At 33.9% G+C, this 13845-nt stretch overlaps 1 protein-coding gene across 1 annotated transcript in view; it reads right to left on the bottom strand.

Moving 5' to 3' along the window:
• Nucleotides 1–11354, bottom strand: part of LOC136037374 (zinc finger protein 62 homolog) — a 42404-nt gene extending 31050 nt beyond the window's left edge. Inside the window, exons 1-2 of the mRNA XM_065720104.1 lie at nt 11209–11354; nt 3745–4420 (exon numbers count right to left, since the gene is read on the bottom strand). Of these exons, the coding sequence (XP_065576176.1) occupies nt 3745–4368 (624 nt within the window). The 5' untranslated portion in view covers nt 4369–4420; nt 11209–11354. The remainder of the gene's footprint in view (nt 1–3744; nt 4421–11208) is intronic.
• Between the last annotated feature and the right edge of the window lie 2491 nt (nt 11355–13845).

Raw genomic sequence — 13845 nt, 5'->3', positions numbered from 1 at the left:
TGTCTGTTGAGTACAAAAATAAAATTTGAAAGACCAGCTCAGATTTAGAATTAAGTAAGAGAATTGTCCTGAAAAAAATTTTATTCACAAACAACCAATCGTTGAAATATGTTTGGATGGCATGTATCAAATAATCCTCAGCGGTATATATAGCAGTTTATATAATTTTATGGACAGACATATGCAACCCCTATACAAAAACAAAACTATATTTTGTGACTGGCTGGTATTGAGAAGGTGCGAAATTCTTAAGTTATATTGTATTTGCATTCCGTTTCTGTGGTTAACTCAAGTGGTGCGAATTTCCACTTTTTTCAGCATTTCACTAGTAAATGTTTGAAAAAAGTGAATGCCGTTCTACTGATTCAAACTGAGCATTCAGAAACCCATCTATACCGGTTAGATAAAAACATAATTGTTTTACTTCTTTTACAAACAATTTTTCAAAAATCTATTTTTCTTAAATGATTACCCCTACATTTGAGGGATTATTTTGACTCATGTACTTAGTTTTAAGTATATACTTATACGAACCTTTAATAAAGTTCATATCTTTCAAAAGAGTATGGCCTTTATTTGAATATTTTAGGGTGAACAGAGGAGGTGATATGTTATATAATGCAGAGCTCTAATTAGATAAAAATAGGCAGTAAAGTGGCCACCAATTACTCACCGAAATCCAAAACGTAAATTAATCCCCTAAAAAACCACAATGTTGTAAAAACGACCCATTTCACAAAAAAAGCAAACACAAATTCTATTACAGCCAAAAAAAAGTAATGATATCAGTTTCTTTGACTCTGTGCCATGGAAAAACTCAGAAACTAATTTTGACAGTTTTTCAGTCCAATCCTGAAATACCATTCCGAAACAGTCTTAACAATTAAAACTTTTTAACAGCTCCCCTGCATCCCCCACCTGATTGGCTGATAATTTCACTGTACTAGGTTATGAAGTGAATCAATCCATGACTAGATGTTGCAGGGTTTACGTTTCTGCATTCGAATCTTATTTTAATAATTCTAGTTAGTCTAGTTAACACTTTAGACTAATTGAAACTCATTCACTAGCTCATTTTAGTCTGGATAACTTCAATCCTTATGACATGTTAAGAGTCCTTGCTGGAGGAGCAGTCCATGAAAATTGTCAGACCACCAGCCCATCAGATTGTCAATGCAACAAAATCTTTTCAAGATAATCCCACAGTTCAAATTCTTTCATACTGTGTCTTATTCTTTTTAAATATATAGATTAAAAGGGTCTTTTATTAAATTACCTGAAGACTTTTATTATATTGTCTGAACCGACTGGCGTTTAGCCCCCCCCCCCACCCCGGAAAATAACGTCTGGAAAATATCTCCCCCCCCCCTCCCCGAGGAGAATACCCCCTTTGGAAAAAAACATGGAAAATAAGGCTTTCCAAAATTTGAGAATTTTATTTGAGCTTTGTTTTTATTTTCCATAGGGGGAAGGAATTTTGGTACTTGTGTATTATAGGCCACTCACCCAAGTTTGCACTGTGTAAAATTCGAGAGCCAACCAGTTTCTTCATTAGTTTCTTTCAGCTTAACATGAGACAAGAAAAAGACAAGTGACAGAATATAGATGAGAAATATATAATTTGGGCTATATATTTTCAAAAAAAGGGGGGAGGTAAAGTATTTGGACAGTTTGAAGTCAGAAAACAATTCTTACTTCATAATATGCAGAATACTTGTACCTGAAACATATTGCGTGCAGGCCCACTTTACTTTACTCCCCCCCCCCTAATATGCAAATATATAGCCCAAATTTGTTTTTAAAGTAATGAAGATACTAAAAAATAAACCGGTTTGTTCTCGAGTTTTACACATCTTAAACTTGAGTGACTGGCATATGATACACAAGTACACAAAAATGAACAGAAATTAAATTTTAGACAAAAAAACAAGTTCCTTCAACTGAAGGTAAGGAGCAACATCAAAACTTAAAACGAACAGAAATTATTACGTAGATAATAATTGCCCCTTCCACAAGACCTTGCTCTTTATGCTAAAGTTTGGAATTTTTGTCCTAATTCATTAAGAATGATTCCTGAAATATAATGGCTGTTTAATTAAAATAATAACCATTGTTTTAAAATTCCCAAAAAATAGCGTAAAGAGCGAGGTCTTGAGGAGGAGACAATACCTTTCATATATATAATAACTTCTGTTTATTGTAAGTTGTGATGTTGCTCCTACTTTCAGTTGATTTTATATTTTGTTTAATTTCTTATTGAAACGCTGGGGTGTGGAGGGTTTAAAGCCTTGAACTGTCTGAACCATATCCAATATTCTTGTAATCCTGCAGGAACACAAGTGCTAAGGACAAAAACTCTTCCTTCTACAGTTGCGTGAATTTGAAATTAAATTTAACTGCCACGGGAAGTCTGATAGTGCCACTTGTTACCAAAAATGTTTATACTGTCACCACAACGTTTTTTTCTCCAATAAATTTGATAATAATGCATGTTTTTTGTCCACTCAACTGTTTTATTATGGTTGCTTGTACGTAGATAACTTCGAAGACCACACTGCCTTTCCATGACGAAAGTAAAACAGTTCAAAATAGGGATGATACCTTTTTATTGACAGTGAAATATAAAATTCAGAGTTTTACTGCTGATGATGAACACTGTATATGTGTTCGAAATATCCAGTCAAATAATTTTATATTTCACTGTAAATAAAAAGGTATCATCCCTATTTTGAACTGTTTTACTTTGGTTGCTTGTACTATAATTATAGTGGCTTTTATGCATATTTATAATATAGTTATAATTCCCCGTTAAATGGAATTTGTTCATTTAATATTTGTACAAATTGCTCCCTCATTGTAGCTCAGGTTGGAGTGATAGTGGTTGACAACTTCAATGCACAAAATTCAAAGTGTTTACCTAGCATAAGCTACTATTCATTAGTGACATTTGTATAAAAATTTAGGTTTTTAAATAAAAGAAATGTGTTCTCTTTTGTTTTTACTGAAAGAGAAGGCAAGATTTTTTTCTACTTATGACAACTTTATTGTAACACTTGAATCACAAACATGACTATAAAAAAAGAAGGTATATTCATTATAATAACTTTTTTATTTGTGCAATAGAAATAAATTCGTAATTAGTTATGTGTTTAGTTCTGAATTGTACTCCCCCCTACCCCTCACCACAGGCAGCACGTCTTGCCAAATTTCTTTTATTCATACTTGTCTTTCTTTGATTTTGTTCATGTTTTTAATGTTGGTTTAATTTGACAAATAAGGATCAGCTGAACCTCAATAAAGGGTAAATACAATAGACAAACTTACACTGTAGTCAAACTTACTGTTTGACTATTGTAGCCTACTGTTTGACTATTGACTATTTGTTGTAGCCTTACTGTTTGACTATTGTAGCCTAATAGACAAACTTACACTGTAGTCAAACTTACTGTTTGACTATTGTAGCCTACTGTTTGACTATTGACTATTTGTTGTAGCCTTACTGTTTGACTATTGTAGCCTAATAGACAAACTTACACTGTAGTCAAACTTACTGTTTGACTATTGTAGCCTACTGTTTGACTATTGACTATTTGTTGTAGCCTTACTGTTTGACTATTGTAGCCTAATAGACAAACTTACACTGTAGTCAAACTTACTGTTTGACTATTGTAGCCTACTGTTTGACTATTGACTATTTGTTGTAGCCTTACTGTTTGACTATTGTAGCCTAATAGACAAACTTACACTGTAGTCAGAGCTTTCTTCTAATATGGTTGCATCAAAGTTTTCAAAAAACTTGGGAGGTTTCCTTTTTCTACCAGATATTATTTTATTCCTTGGGCTTGAGTCCGACGTCTCGGTATCTTTTTCTTCTTCAAACTTACTGCTACTGAACTGCTTATCTGCTTCCAACCATTTTTCATTTTCTTTTTTTTCACTATCACTACTTTCATCCTGAAATATTTCCATAGTTATGATGCTATCATTACTCAAGAAATCATCTTGTAATGACAAGGTATCTGGACTTTGACACTTACTAATAAAAATTGCTGCTTCCTTTATATCCTGATTATTAGCAATTTTGGGTTCTTCTTTGACATGGGTATCTCTTAACAGAAAACGCGCTCTCAGCTCCATCACAGCTTGATTCAAAAGAAACTCTAGTCTCTGAATATTGGATGCCAGTTCATAGCAAGTCATACATAAACACTCGTTTTCAGGGACACTGAAGCTGAAGTTTTGTTCATTGTTATCTGTTCTACTATTCTTCTTTGTAGGTTCATCAAAGTGGCCACTATGGCAGTACTCACAAGGTGACTTACATACCACATCTGCATAGCAAACTTGGCATATCTTAATTTTCTCCATTAGGTTGATTTCATTCACACAACTAGTTAGCAATCTGACTCAACTTCTAAATCTGAAAAAAAATGCAATCTAATTACAACATCAGTTTTTGGGCACTTTTTTGGTAAATAGTCAACTACTACTTTACCCAAATAAAAAAATGAATAAAAAAAATGAATAAAAAAAATAAAAAAGGAAAAACAGATAATTCCAAAAAAAGTAAAGGGTCAGATTAAGAGTTAGCGCTTTACTGAAAGTGTTCTTGTATGCAACAAATAATGCATGCCAACAGCCCTCATTTTGCTCAGGTAGGAGCTCCTACCTTCAGCCCATGGAAATAGCCCTTACTTCACTCAGTCTTGTTCTATTTCTAGTAATGATTAACAATTTTAGTTATGGCTTTAGTTCTTGGCCATAGCTCATTTTGACTCCTTCTGTCAATCATGTGACTTTTAAGACAGCTACTAGCAAAGTTATGTTTTGGTTGTGCATCATACAAAATTGAACACCACGATTCAGAGCAACTTTTGCTATATTATTTTGTGCTAAGCTTAGACCATCAGAACGTGTCATGCTTAAAACATTAAAACAGGCCTGGAGAGAGCATCCTTTATCCAGAGCTCAAGCATAGACCAAAAACATTTTTAGAAAACAGAAAAAGCTTTGAAGATGGGCACTGCTCAGTGAGTCCTTCAATCTGAGGAAGGTTTCATGTTTAAAACATTAAAACAGGCCTGGAGAGAGCATCCCTTATCCTGAGCTCAGTCTTTATGTAGACCAAAAACACTTTTGGAAGACAGAAAACACTTTGAAGATGGGCACTGTTCAGGGAGCCCTTCAATGTGAGAAATCAATTTGGATTCTTTTTTTTTACAGAAGGGTAATTGTCCACAAGGAATTTTCCATGTCAGGATAAACTGTGAGCCAAATTTTTTATGATGGCACTTTGCCACAAAAGGTGTTCTTGTGAATATTTCAACCTTCTGTCCATGACTTCAGTCCCTGTAACTTTTATATATTTCCTAAATCAAAGAATGTACACAAAACATGTGTTCCAAAAAATTAGAAAATATCAAAAAGAGTTTAATGGACATCCTAAAGGTCATACTAGGTGTGTCCCTCTAGCACTATTGTTAACAGTGGGAATAAGATCTCCATTGGCATATAGCTTACCAATGAAACTGAATTGAAGGGGAAAACAGCAATATTTAAGAAAAACACAAAACTTTGGAAAATAAAAAAAATCTGTCTCATTAACTTTTTGCTGCCCCATACATCCAATAGACAAGTAAATAGCGTGAGCATTTATTAAGGGAAATCCCTTTATATGTCCTTCTTCACAGATCAATCCTATTTTCCATGAAAAAATTACAACAAAAACTTGATTCTGCTTTCTTAATAATACTCTATAACCCTCAAACAAATTCATTTTTCTTTGGTCACTTCCTTCTATCTAAACCTCACTTTTATTATTTTGCTGCAATCAAGATCTCAATTTCTACTGTTTATTTCTACTGTTTACTATTTTTACTCTTTACTGTTTATCTACTGTTTATTATTAAAGAAGAGGAAATTGTTTGTAGAGAAAATTATCTGAAGGAAAATTTGCTTCGGTGCTCATGCGAGGCTGAATTTCCATGATACTTGTGTTTTGTATGGACTCTATCTTCCTCAATGTTAGTATAAATACAGTGCGCCATCAATTTCAGATTGCTTTAACAACAACAGGTATTTAGTATCATAGTTATTGTGTAGTTACGCAAACAAGAAGACAGGAAAGACAAAAAAAAGAGGGAGAAGAAAATGTCAAATATAATAATTAAAAATAAATTAATAATAGATTTAGGACAGTGGCAGATCCAGGGAGGGGGTGCGGGGTGTGTGCGCCCTCGTAGACATAGTGGTTTGATTTGTGATTGGGATCACTTGCTCTGGTTTGGGTTGGGACGAAAGTTTTATTTGTAATTGGTTTTTAATGGAGTTTTTAATAAGTTTTGTATTATTAAGGCTGTTTCTTTTTCAAAACAAGTTTGAAACAATGTTTTAGTTACTTTGTGTAGTCTCTGTTAGATTTTACTAATAACGCATACCACCAAAAAGTATCTAATTAAATTTGTGTTTATCAAGGGAATCTGACCATATTACTACAAAAGCCAACTGGGGGCGAAAATCTTCATTTTGTAGTAACATGGAGGGGAAATTTAAAATCCTAACTTCTTCAGGCTGTCAAAACAATATTCCAGGATTGTGCTGTGACAATAGGGCTGAAAAGCAAAATATTTACTTATTTTTACTGTCAAAAATTTATTTTCAAGTCTTGATATGGCACTGAGGCAAATAAATTGATATCATCACTTTTTTGGCAGTCCGTTTTGGTTTTTTGGGTTTGCTTTTTGTGCGAAGTGGGGTGGTTTTTAAAATATCGTTGTTTTTTAGTGGATTTGTATAGCAGAAAGTAAATGTATGAGTAGTGCAAAAATTATTAATTAAAGTTTGGGATTTTGGTGAGCAAATAGTCGCCACTTTACTGCCTATTTGAATCAAATTAAAGCTCTGCATAATATGAAATATCACCTCCTCTGTTCATTCTAAAATACTAAAATAAAGGCCAACTCTTTAGAACTTTAATAATGTTTTCTATAAGTATATACTTAAAACTAAATATATGAGTCGAAATACTCTTTTAAAGGTCAGATTAACAAATTTGAAACCTTGAGAATTGAAATCACCAATCTATGCCAATCAAATACAATGATAACAAACACATAATTATTTTTTTAGGAGTATTTTGACTCATATACTTAATTTGAAGCAAATACCTATTTACATATTTATTAGAGTTCATTTAGAAGTTATTAGAAATCGTATCTTTATCCTCATTTCCTATTTTTCATTACTATCATATTTACTAATTGATGCTGCAAAGTTAGGCAATATACTAAATGGTCTGACATATACAAATTGTCACAAAGGGTGCATGAACCCAAATGAGGGTTCAAGACCGTTTTTTTTTTTTTTTTCTACAATAAAAAGCTTACCTCCATTGCTGTAGTGGTCAGAAGTACAAAGGCAAAAAATCATGAATAAAATATTGAATATCATATTTTGGTAAAATTCTAGTTAATTGACTTCTTGCTATCTCAGAAAGTGTTTATGTAAGGGAAATGAAATTTTCAGGGATGAATCTACAGACTAAAGTATGTCCCAGGAAGATATTTTGAAGCAACTACCTCTACTCCTTCTCTCTCTACTGGGCCCTGAAATTTGCCTACATGACAGGTCTATACCTATTGAAATTTTGACAAAACAACATTTTACCTTAATTTTCAGTTACTAATTGCTTTTTCTCTGCCCTTAGGTTTGAAAATGCAATTCCCATTATTTGAGTAGAATTTTGACCTATAACAACATTTTTTTTCAAAATTTAGGAAATGTATTTGCATGTCTTTAAAACCTTTAAAAATGGAATTGAGCGAAGTTGTGAAGCTGAAAACAATTTTGTTGTACTTCAATTAAGCAGAAGATCTGTTTTGCAGTGTTTCACTTTTATAAGACACATATTTTTAAAGGTAATGAAAGGTCAGAGCCCTCTAGAGGGAGAAGGAGTGGAGGTAGTTGCTTCAAAATACCTTCCCGGGACATACTTTAGTCTGTAGATTCATCCCTGAAAGTTTCATTTTCCTTACATAAACACTTTCTGAGATAACAAGAAGTCAATTAACTAGAATTTTACCCATATTTTTGTTATATATGGTGAATAGCTTTTTTATGGCAGGGTAGTTTTTATAACTTCTATATTTTGCATCAATATTTTCATACCATTTTAATTTCAACAGATGTGTTAGAATTTTAACCCTCACCAAATTTTAGATTAAATGTATGACCATTTTCACTAACTACCTATGACACATATTTGTTGAGGTTCCCTTTAAATTCTGGGTATCTCTTTGTTTGCATGTTTATCAAAGCAACCTATTATGCCCCCCCCCCTAAAAAAAACCTGGATCTGCCCCTGATTTAGGATCATAATAACATGTCATTGGTGTTGATGATACTTGCTGCATCTAACAGTTCTACTTGCTGAACAATGCTGCAGCAAAAGGTGCACACCTTGATCTGGACTTTTTTTGGAAGGTAATGAAAAAGGTGTGTCAAGTAAAGTAGAAATATATAAAAATGGAAAAGGTGAAGTAAATATACAAAAATACACAAAACAATAACCTACTTATGAAAAATAAGATAGGAACTCTTAACATTCAGTTCTATTGAGCACTTTCAGACTCAAAAAAATAAAAGGTAAAGTACAAAAAAATTAGTTCAAAGTAAATGCATTAAAACTAAGATTAAGAAAATCAAAAAAGAATTTCTGGAATTGGGTGTTATTGAGAAAGACTGTAATTGTGAGCCATCCTGGCCAAGTGGATTGGTGTGCTGGATTTAGGATCCTTTGTTTGAGAGGGTGAGGGTTTGAATCCTAGAGTACACAATTATTTAGCTTGGGATGGGGGTCAGTGGCATGACTCTGTAAGCTCAGCCAGAGTTGACCCAGCTCTAAATGAGTACCTGGAGAAATCTGGGGACAACAAACAGGAAGGGTGTGTGAAAGCACAGAAAGTAGTGGTAGTAGTAGTAGGTAGGTTTAATAGGAAAAACTTGACAGCTATCACTGATTTGTGTTTCTTTACAACATATTCAAAATCTAACTACACATGTAAATATAAATCAAACTATAAATATTAACTCTTATTGTATGTTTTGACAAAAACTGGGACAAAAGAATTACCATTTTGGTTTTTTCTTACTTTAACAGGAACTAACTTATCTTGCTTTCTTGTTCTTGATGGTAGAGGGTGATCAGGTAGAATGGCATGGTGCTGAGATTTAGAAAGCAAGAACTTTTCCAAAACTCATTATCAGAGTTTTGTACCAGTTTTGGAGTGACAGCAGTCCTAGCACTCTCAGAAAGGTTGGTCCCCAGCCTCCCTTTGCACTTCCTGGCTGAAGGGCCAAGAAATAGGGACTGTAAAGTCCAATGCTGTAGACTTTACCTTTTATTTAATTTAATTAACTAGGTAAATACAGTCAATCTTGGCAAAACAAGTATAGTAACAATGAAACACAAAAACCACATACATCCATTCTGGGAGGAAATACAATATTAAACATTCCTTATGATAATAAGGCTTGCTCAATTTGACAGCATATTTTTATCAGGATTACCTACTTTTTAAGTTATTTTCCTTCTTTTTCAGTAAATATACAAAATTTTTTATGCACTAACAACTGAAGGATGTTTGCTTCAAACTTGAAACAAGCACATATTTGGAATAAAATGTTGGCTCTTTTAATTAATGCTATGATGATTTAGGTTATAATGCTTTTATTACTGATAGGGATTGCTATTTACCTACCATTTGTCCTTACAAAAAATATTTTCTGTTTTTACTTCAACCAACTCATAGAGAAAAATAATTATGGAAAAATGGGTAAAATTCTAGTTGATTGACTTCTTGCTATCTTGGAAAGGGTTTAGGTTACAAAAATGAAACTTTCAGGAATGGGTCTACAGGCTAAATTATGTCCCGGGAAGGTATTTAAAAGTACCCATCTCTACTCCTTCTCCCTCTGGAGGGCCCTGAATTTGCCTACATGACAGGCCTATACCTATTGAAATTTTGACAAAACAACATTTTACATGAATTTTCAGTTACAAGTTGCTTTTTCTCTGCCTTTAGTTCTGAAAATACAATTCCTGTTGTTTGAGTAAAATTTTGAGCCATATCAATGTTTTTTTTCAAAATTTAGGAAGTGTATTTGCATATCTTTAAAACCTTATAAAATAGAATTGAGCAAAGTTAGGCCTATGAAGCTGAAAACAATTTTGTTGTAGGCTACTTCAATTAAGCAGAAGATCTATTTTGTAAGGTTTTACTTTTATAACACACATATTTTTGAGGTCATCAAACGTCAGGGCCCTCTAGAGGGAGAAGGAATGGAGGTAGTTGCTTCAAAATACCTTCATAGGCCATACTTTAGTCTGTAGATTCATCCCTGAAAGTTTCATTTTCCTAACCTAAACCCTTTCTGAGATAGCAAGAAGTCAATTAACTAGAATTTTACTGCTTAGACTACTATTTTACTTTGTTAAGCAAAACATGTACAAACAATCATGTGATTGAACAAAAGAAACAGTGCATATAAAGGTTAATTAATTGACTTCTTGCTATCTCAGAAAGGGTTTAGGTTAGGAAAATGAAACTTTCAGGGATGGGTCTACAGGCTAAAGTATGTCCCAGGAACATATTTTAAAGTATTCACCTCTACTCTACTAGAGGGCCCTGAAATTTGCCTACATGACAGGTCAATACCTCTATTGAAATTTTGACAAAACAACATTTTACCTTAATTTTCAGTTACTAGTTGCTTTTTCTCTGCCTTTAGTTCTGGAAATGCAATTCCTGTTATTTAAGTAGAATTTTGAGCCATATCAATGTTTTTTTTCCAAATTTAGGAAATGTATTTGCATATCTTTAAAACCTTATACAATGGAATTGAGCAAAGTTATGAAGCTGAAAACAATTTTGTTGTACTTCATTCAAGCAGAAGATCTATTTTGCAAGGTTTCACTTTTATAAAACACATATTTTTAAAGGTCATCAAAGGTCAGGGCCCTCTATAGAAAGAAGGAGCAGAGTTAGTTGCTTCAAAATACCTTCCCAGGTCATACTTTAGCCTGTAGACCCATCCCTGAAAGTTTCATTTTCCTAATCTGAACCCTTTCTGACATGGCAAGAAGTCAATTAACAAGAATTTTACCATATAGGCTATATATAGCCTATTAGAGCTAAATGTAGGACTTACCTATAGCCTATTTATAAGGGCAACCAAGATATTTGGAACTATCGTGACATTAGGAGTACTAATTTTGTTTCTTAAGCCGTAAAAAGAGGCCAACGATGAAAATTTTGCAAATGCCATAACAGGGGGAACTGAAGAATTGAATTGAATTGAACTGGATGATTCCTCCTCTCTTCCCGCAAGGACTCAGGAGGCTTCTTATACTATGATCACTATACCACTTGGTTCATATAAGATTTATCCGATTAATATCCTTTAAAAACTTGCATATCAACTTAAGTCCATCAGCACAATCACTGTTCAAGCCTTCTCCGCTTAGTATGTCACTATTCTGTCGAATTCTGTTTTCCCTAATAAATTTTCGAATATCCTTCCTACTGTCTTCTGTTCCTTCACAATCGAATAAAAGATGTTCTACCGTTTCCTCATTTCCACAAAATGTACATTTCGGATCATCATTATAGAAACGGGCTCTATATGCCTGAGTTCCTGCATGACCTGACCTTAGTCTAAATATCACCCTGGCTTCAGATTTACATAGCGCTCCATACATTTTCTTTTCAAATCGCCTTTCTTTCTTTTGTATAATAAATTTATTTGTTGAGAACGCACGAGTGTCCTCGAGTGTCCTTATTTTCAATTTCTTTATCACTTCTCCAATTTGATTAACCATCCTGGGCGTAACACTTGCAAGTGGTTGCCCGTCTTCTATGGATGCTTGTTTTGCTGCAGTGTCGGCCATTTCATTTCCCCTAATGTTCGCATGTCCAGGTACCCAATCCAATGTGATAGTTACTCCTTTTTCCAGTAGTTTCTGTAATTCTTCATGGCAATAAATCACTTCGGGAGCTACTTTATTTTCTACATAAATATTCTTTATTGCCTCCAAACCACTCTTTGAATCCGAGCAAATTCTATAATTTTCACCTGCAGATGCAGAATCTATTAAGTATCTCACTGCTTTGGCTATTGCAACTAATTCTGCTTGAAACACTGTAGTTATGTCACTTAATTTGATTAATTTAACTATATTTTTGGAGGGGATTACAAAAGCAGCCCCCACTTTATTGTCCACTTTGGATGCATCTGTGAAGATATCTACAGTGTCAAGATATTGCATCTCTTTTGTCATCTTGAATGATTGATCACAATCTAGATTATCCCACTTTTCAAATTCAGTATTGCACTGGTATGGAATGGATTCCCACTGAGGGGTTATGAACATATTGGGCACTCTCAACATTGATGTCAACTGACAATCCATTTGAAACTTTTCCATTATCTCCTTTGCCCTCACAATACCGAACTGTTTTTTCCATGAACACCACAATCTTCCCTCTTTTAGCATTCTTGATTTAATTGGGTTTGACTTGTCAGCTATCCATGTCTTCTGCAAAAACTTTAATGTTGCTATGTCTCTCCTGCTGGCTAGCTTTTCAATTCCACTCTCTGATTCCAGAAAGCTCCGTGGAGTTGTCTTTCTTGCTCCAAAAGCTGTCCTTAAAGCGTTGTATTGAATAGTTTCCAGCTCCTCTAACAACGACTTTGACGCTGCCATATAAATTATTCCTCCGTATTCTATTTTTGCTCTTATGTATTTTATATAAAATTCTATCAAAAAGTCGGGTTTTGGGCCAAAATTTGCTCCACTTAACATTTTCATAATATTTATTCTTTTGGCACATGTTCTCTTTAACTGTCTTATATGACTTTTAAACGTCAGATTTCTATCAATTGTAATTCCAAGCCATTTGAATTCATTCACGATTTCAATTTGCTCCCCATTTAGAAAAAGGAGAGGAGTCGCATACTTTTTCCTTCGCGTGATTATCATTGCTTTTGTTTTATGGACCGAAAACTGCACACAATTTACCTTGGCCCACATTTCCACTAATTTTATTTTCTCCTGGGCCACCCTTTGCCCCTCCTCAATACTATCACACACTATCCACATTCCATTATCATCAGCGAAAATTGCAGCTCTATCCTCTCCTGTATCCAGTGGTATATCAAATTCACTTATGTTGTAATAATCAGGCCCCAATGAGGAGCCTTGTGGAACACCGCGTTTTCTCAGTACCTTCCTTTCCGAGTATGCTTTGCCCACTTTTACTGTCACTTCTCGTTCTTGTAGATAATCATAAGAAAATCGTAGTAAACGTCCTCTAACATTTGCTGCAATCACTCCTTCTAATATATGTCGATGAACCATACTATCAAAAGCACTACTCACATCGAAGAAAACTACTAAACAGATTTTCTTATTTTCTAAGCAATATACTGCGTCATTTACAAACATTTGTAACACTTCTGTAGTGGATCTGTTCTTTCTAAAACCACATTGAACATCTTTCAAAGTGTTAGTTGTTTCCACTTTCCATGTAAGCCTCTCCTTAACCATTCTTTCATAGACTTTTCCTAAGACAGGTAGTAGAGTAATCATCCTTAAGTTTTCAATTTTTGAATTATCTTTGCCTTGTTTAGGAATCATAGTCACTACCCCATCCTTCCATTTTTTCGGAAATTTTCCATCTTCCCAGGCCTTGTTAATGATTTCTAACAATGTCTTTATCCATTTGTCACTTAAATGTTTGATATACTGTGGGTAAATCATGTCTAACCCCGGTGCTGTTAATGGTA

The sequence above is a fragment of the Artemia franciscana genome, chromosome 16, assembly GCF_032884065.1.
Source record: "Artemia franciscana chromosome 16, ASM3288406v1, whole genome shotgun sequence".
In the NCBI taxonomy this organism is placed as follows: Eukaryota; Metazoa; Arthropoda; class Branchiopoda; order Anostraca; family Artemiidae; genus Artemia; species Artemia franciscana.
This window is presented reverse-complemented; position numbering and strand designations above follow the sequence as displayed.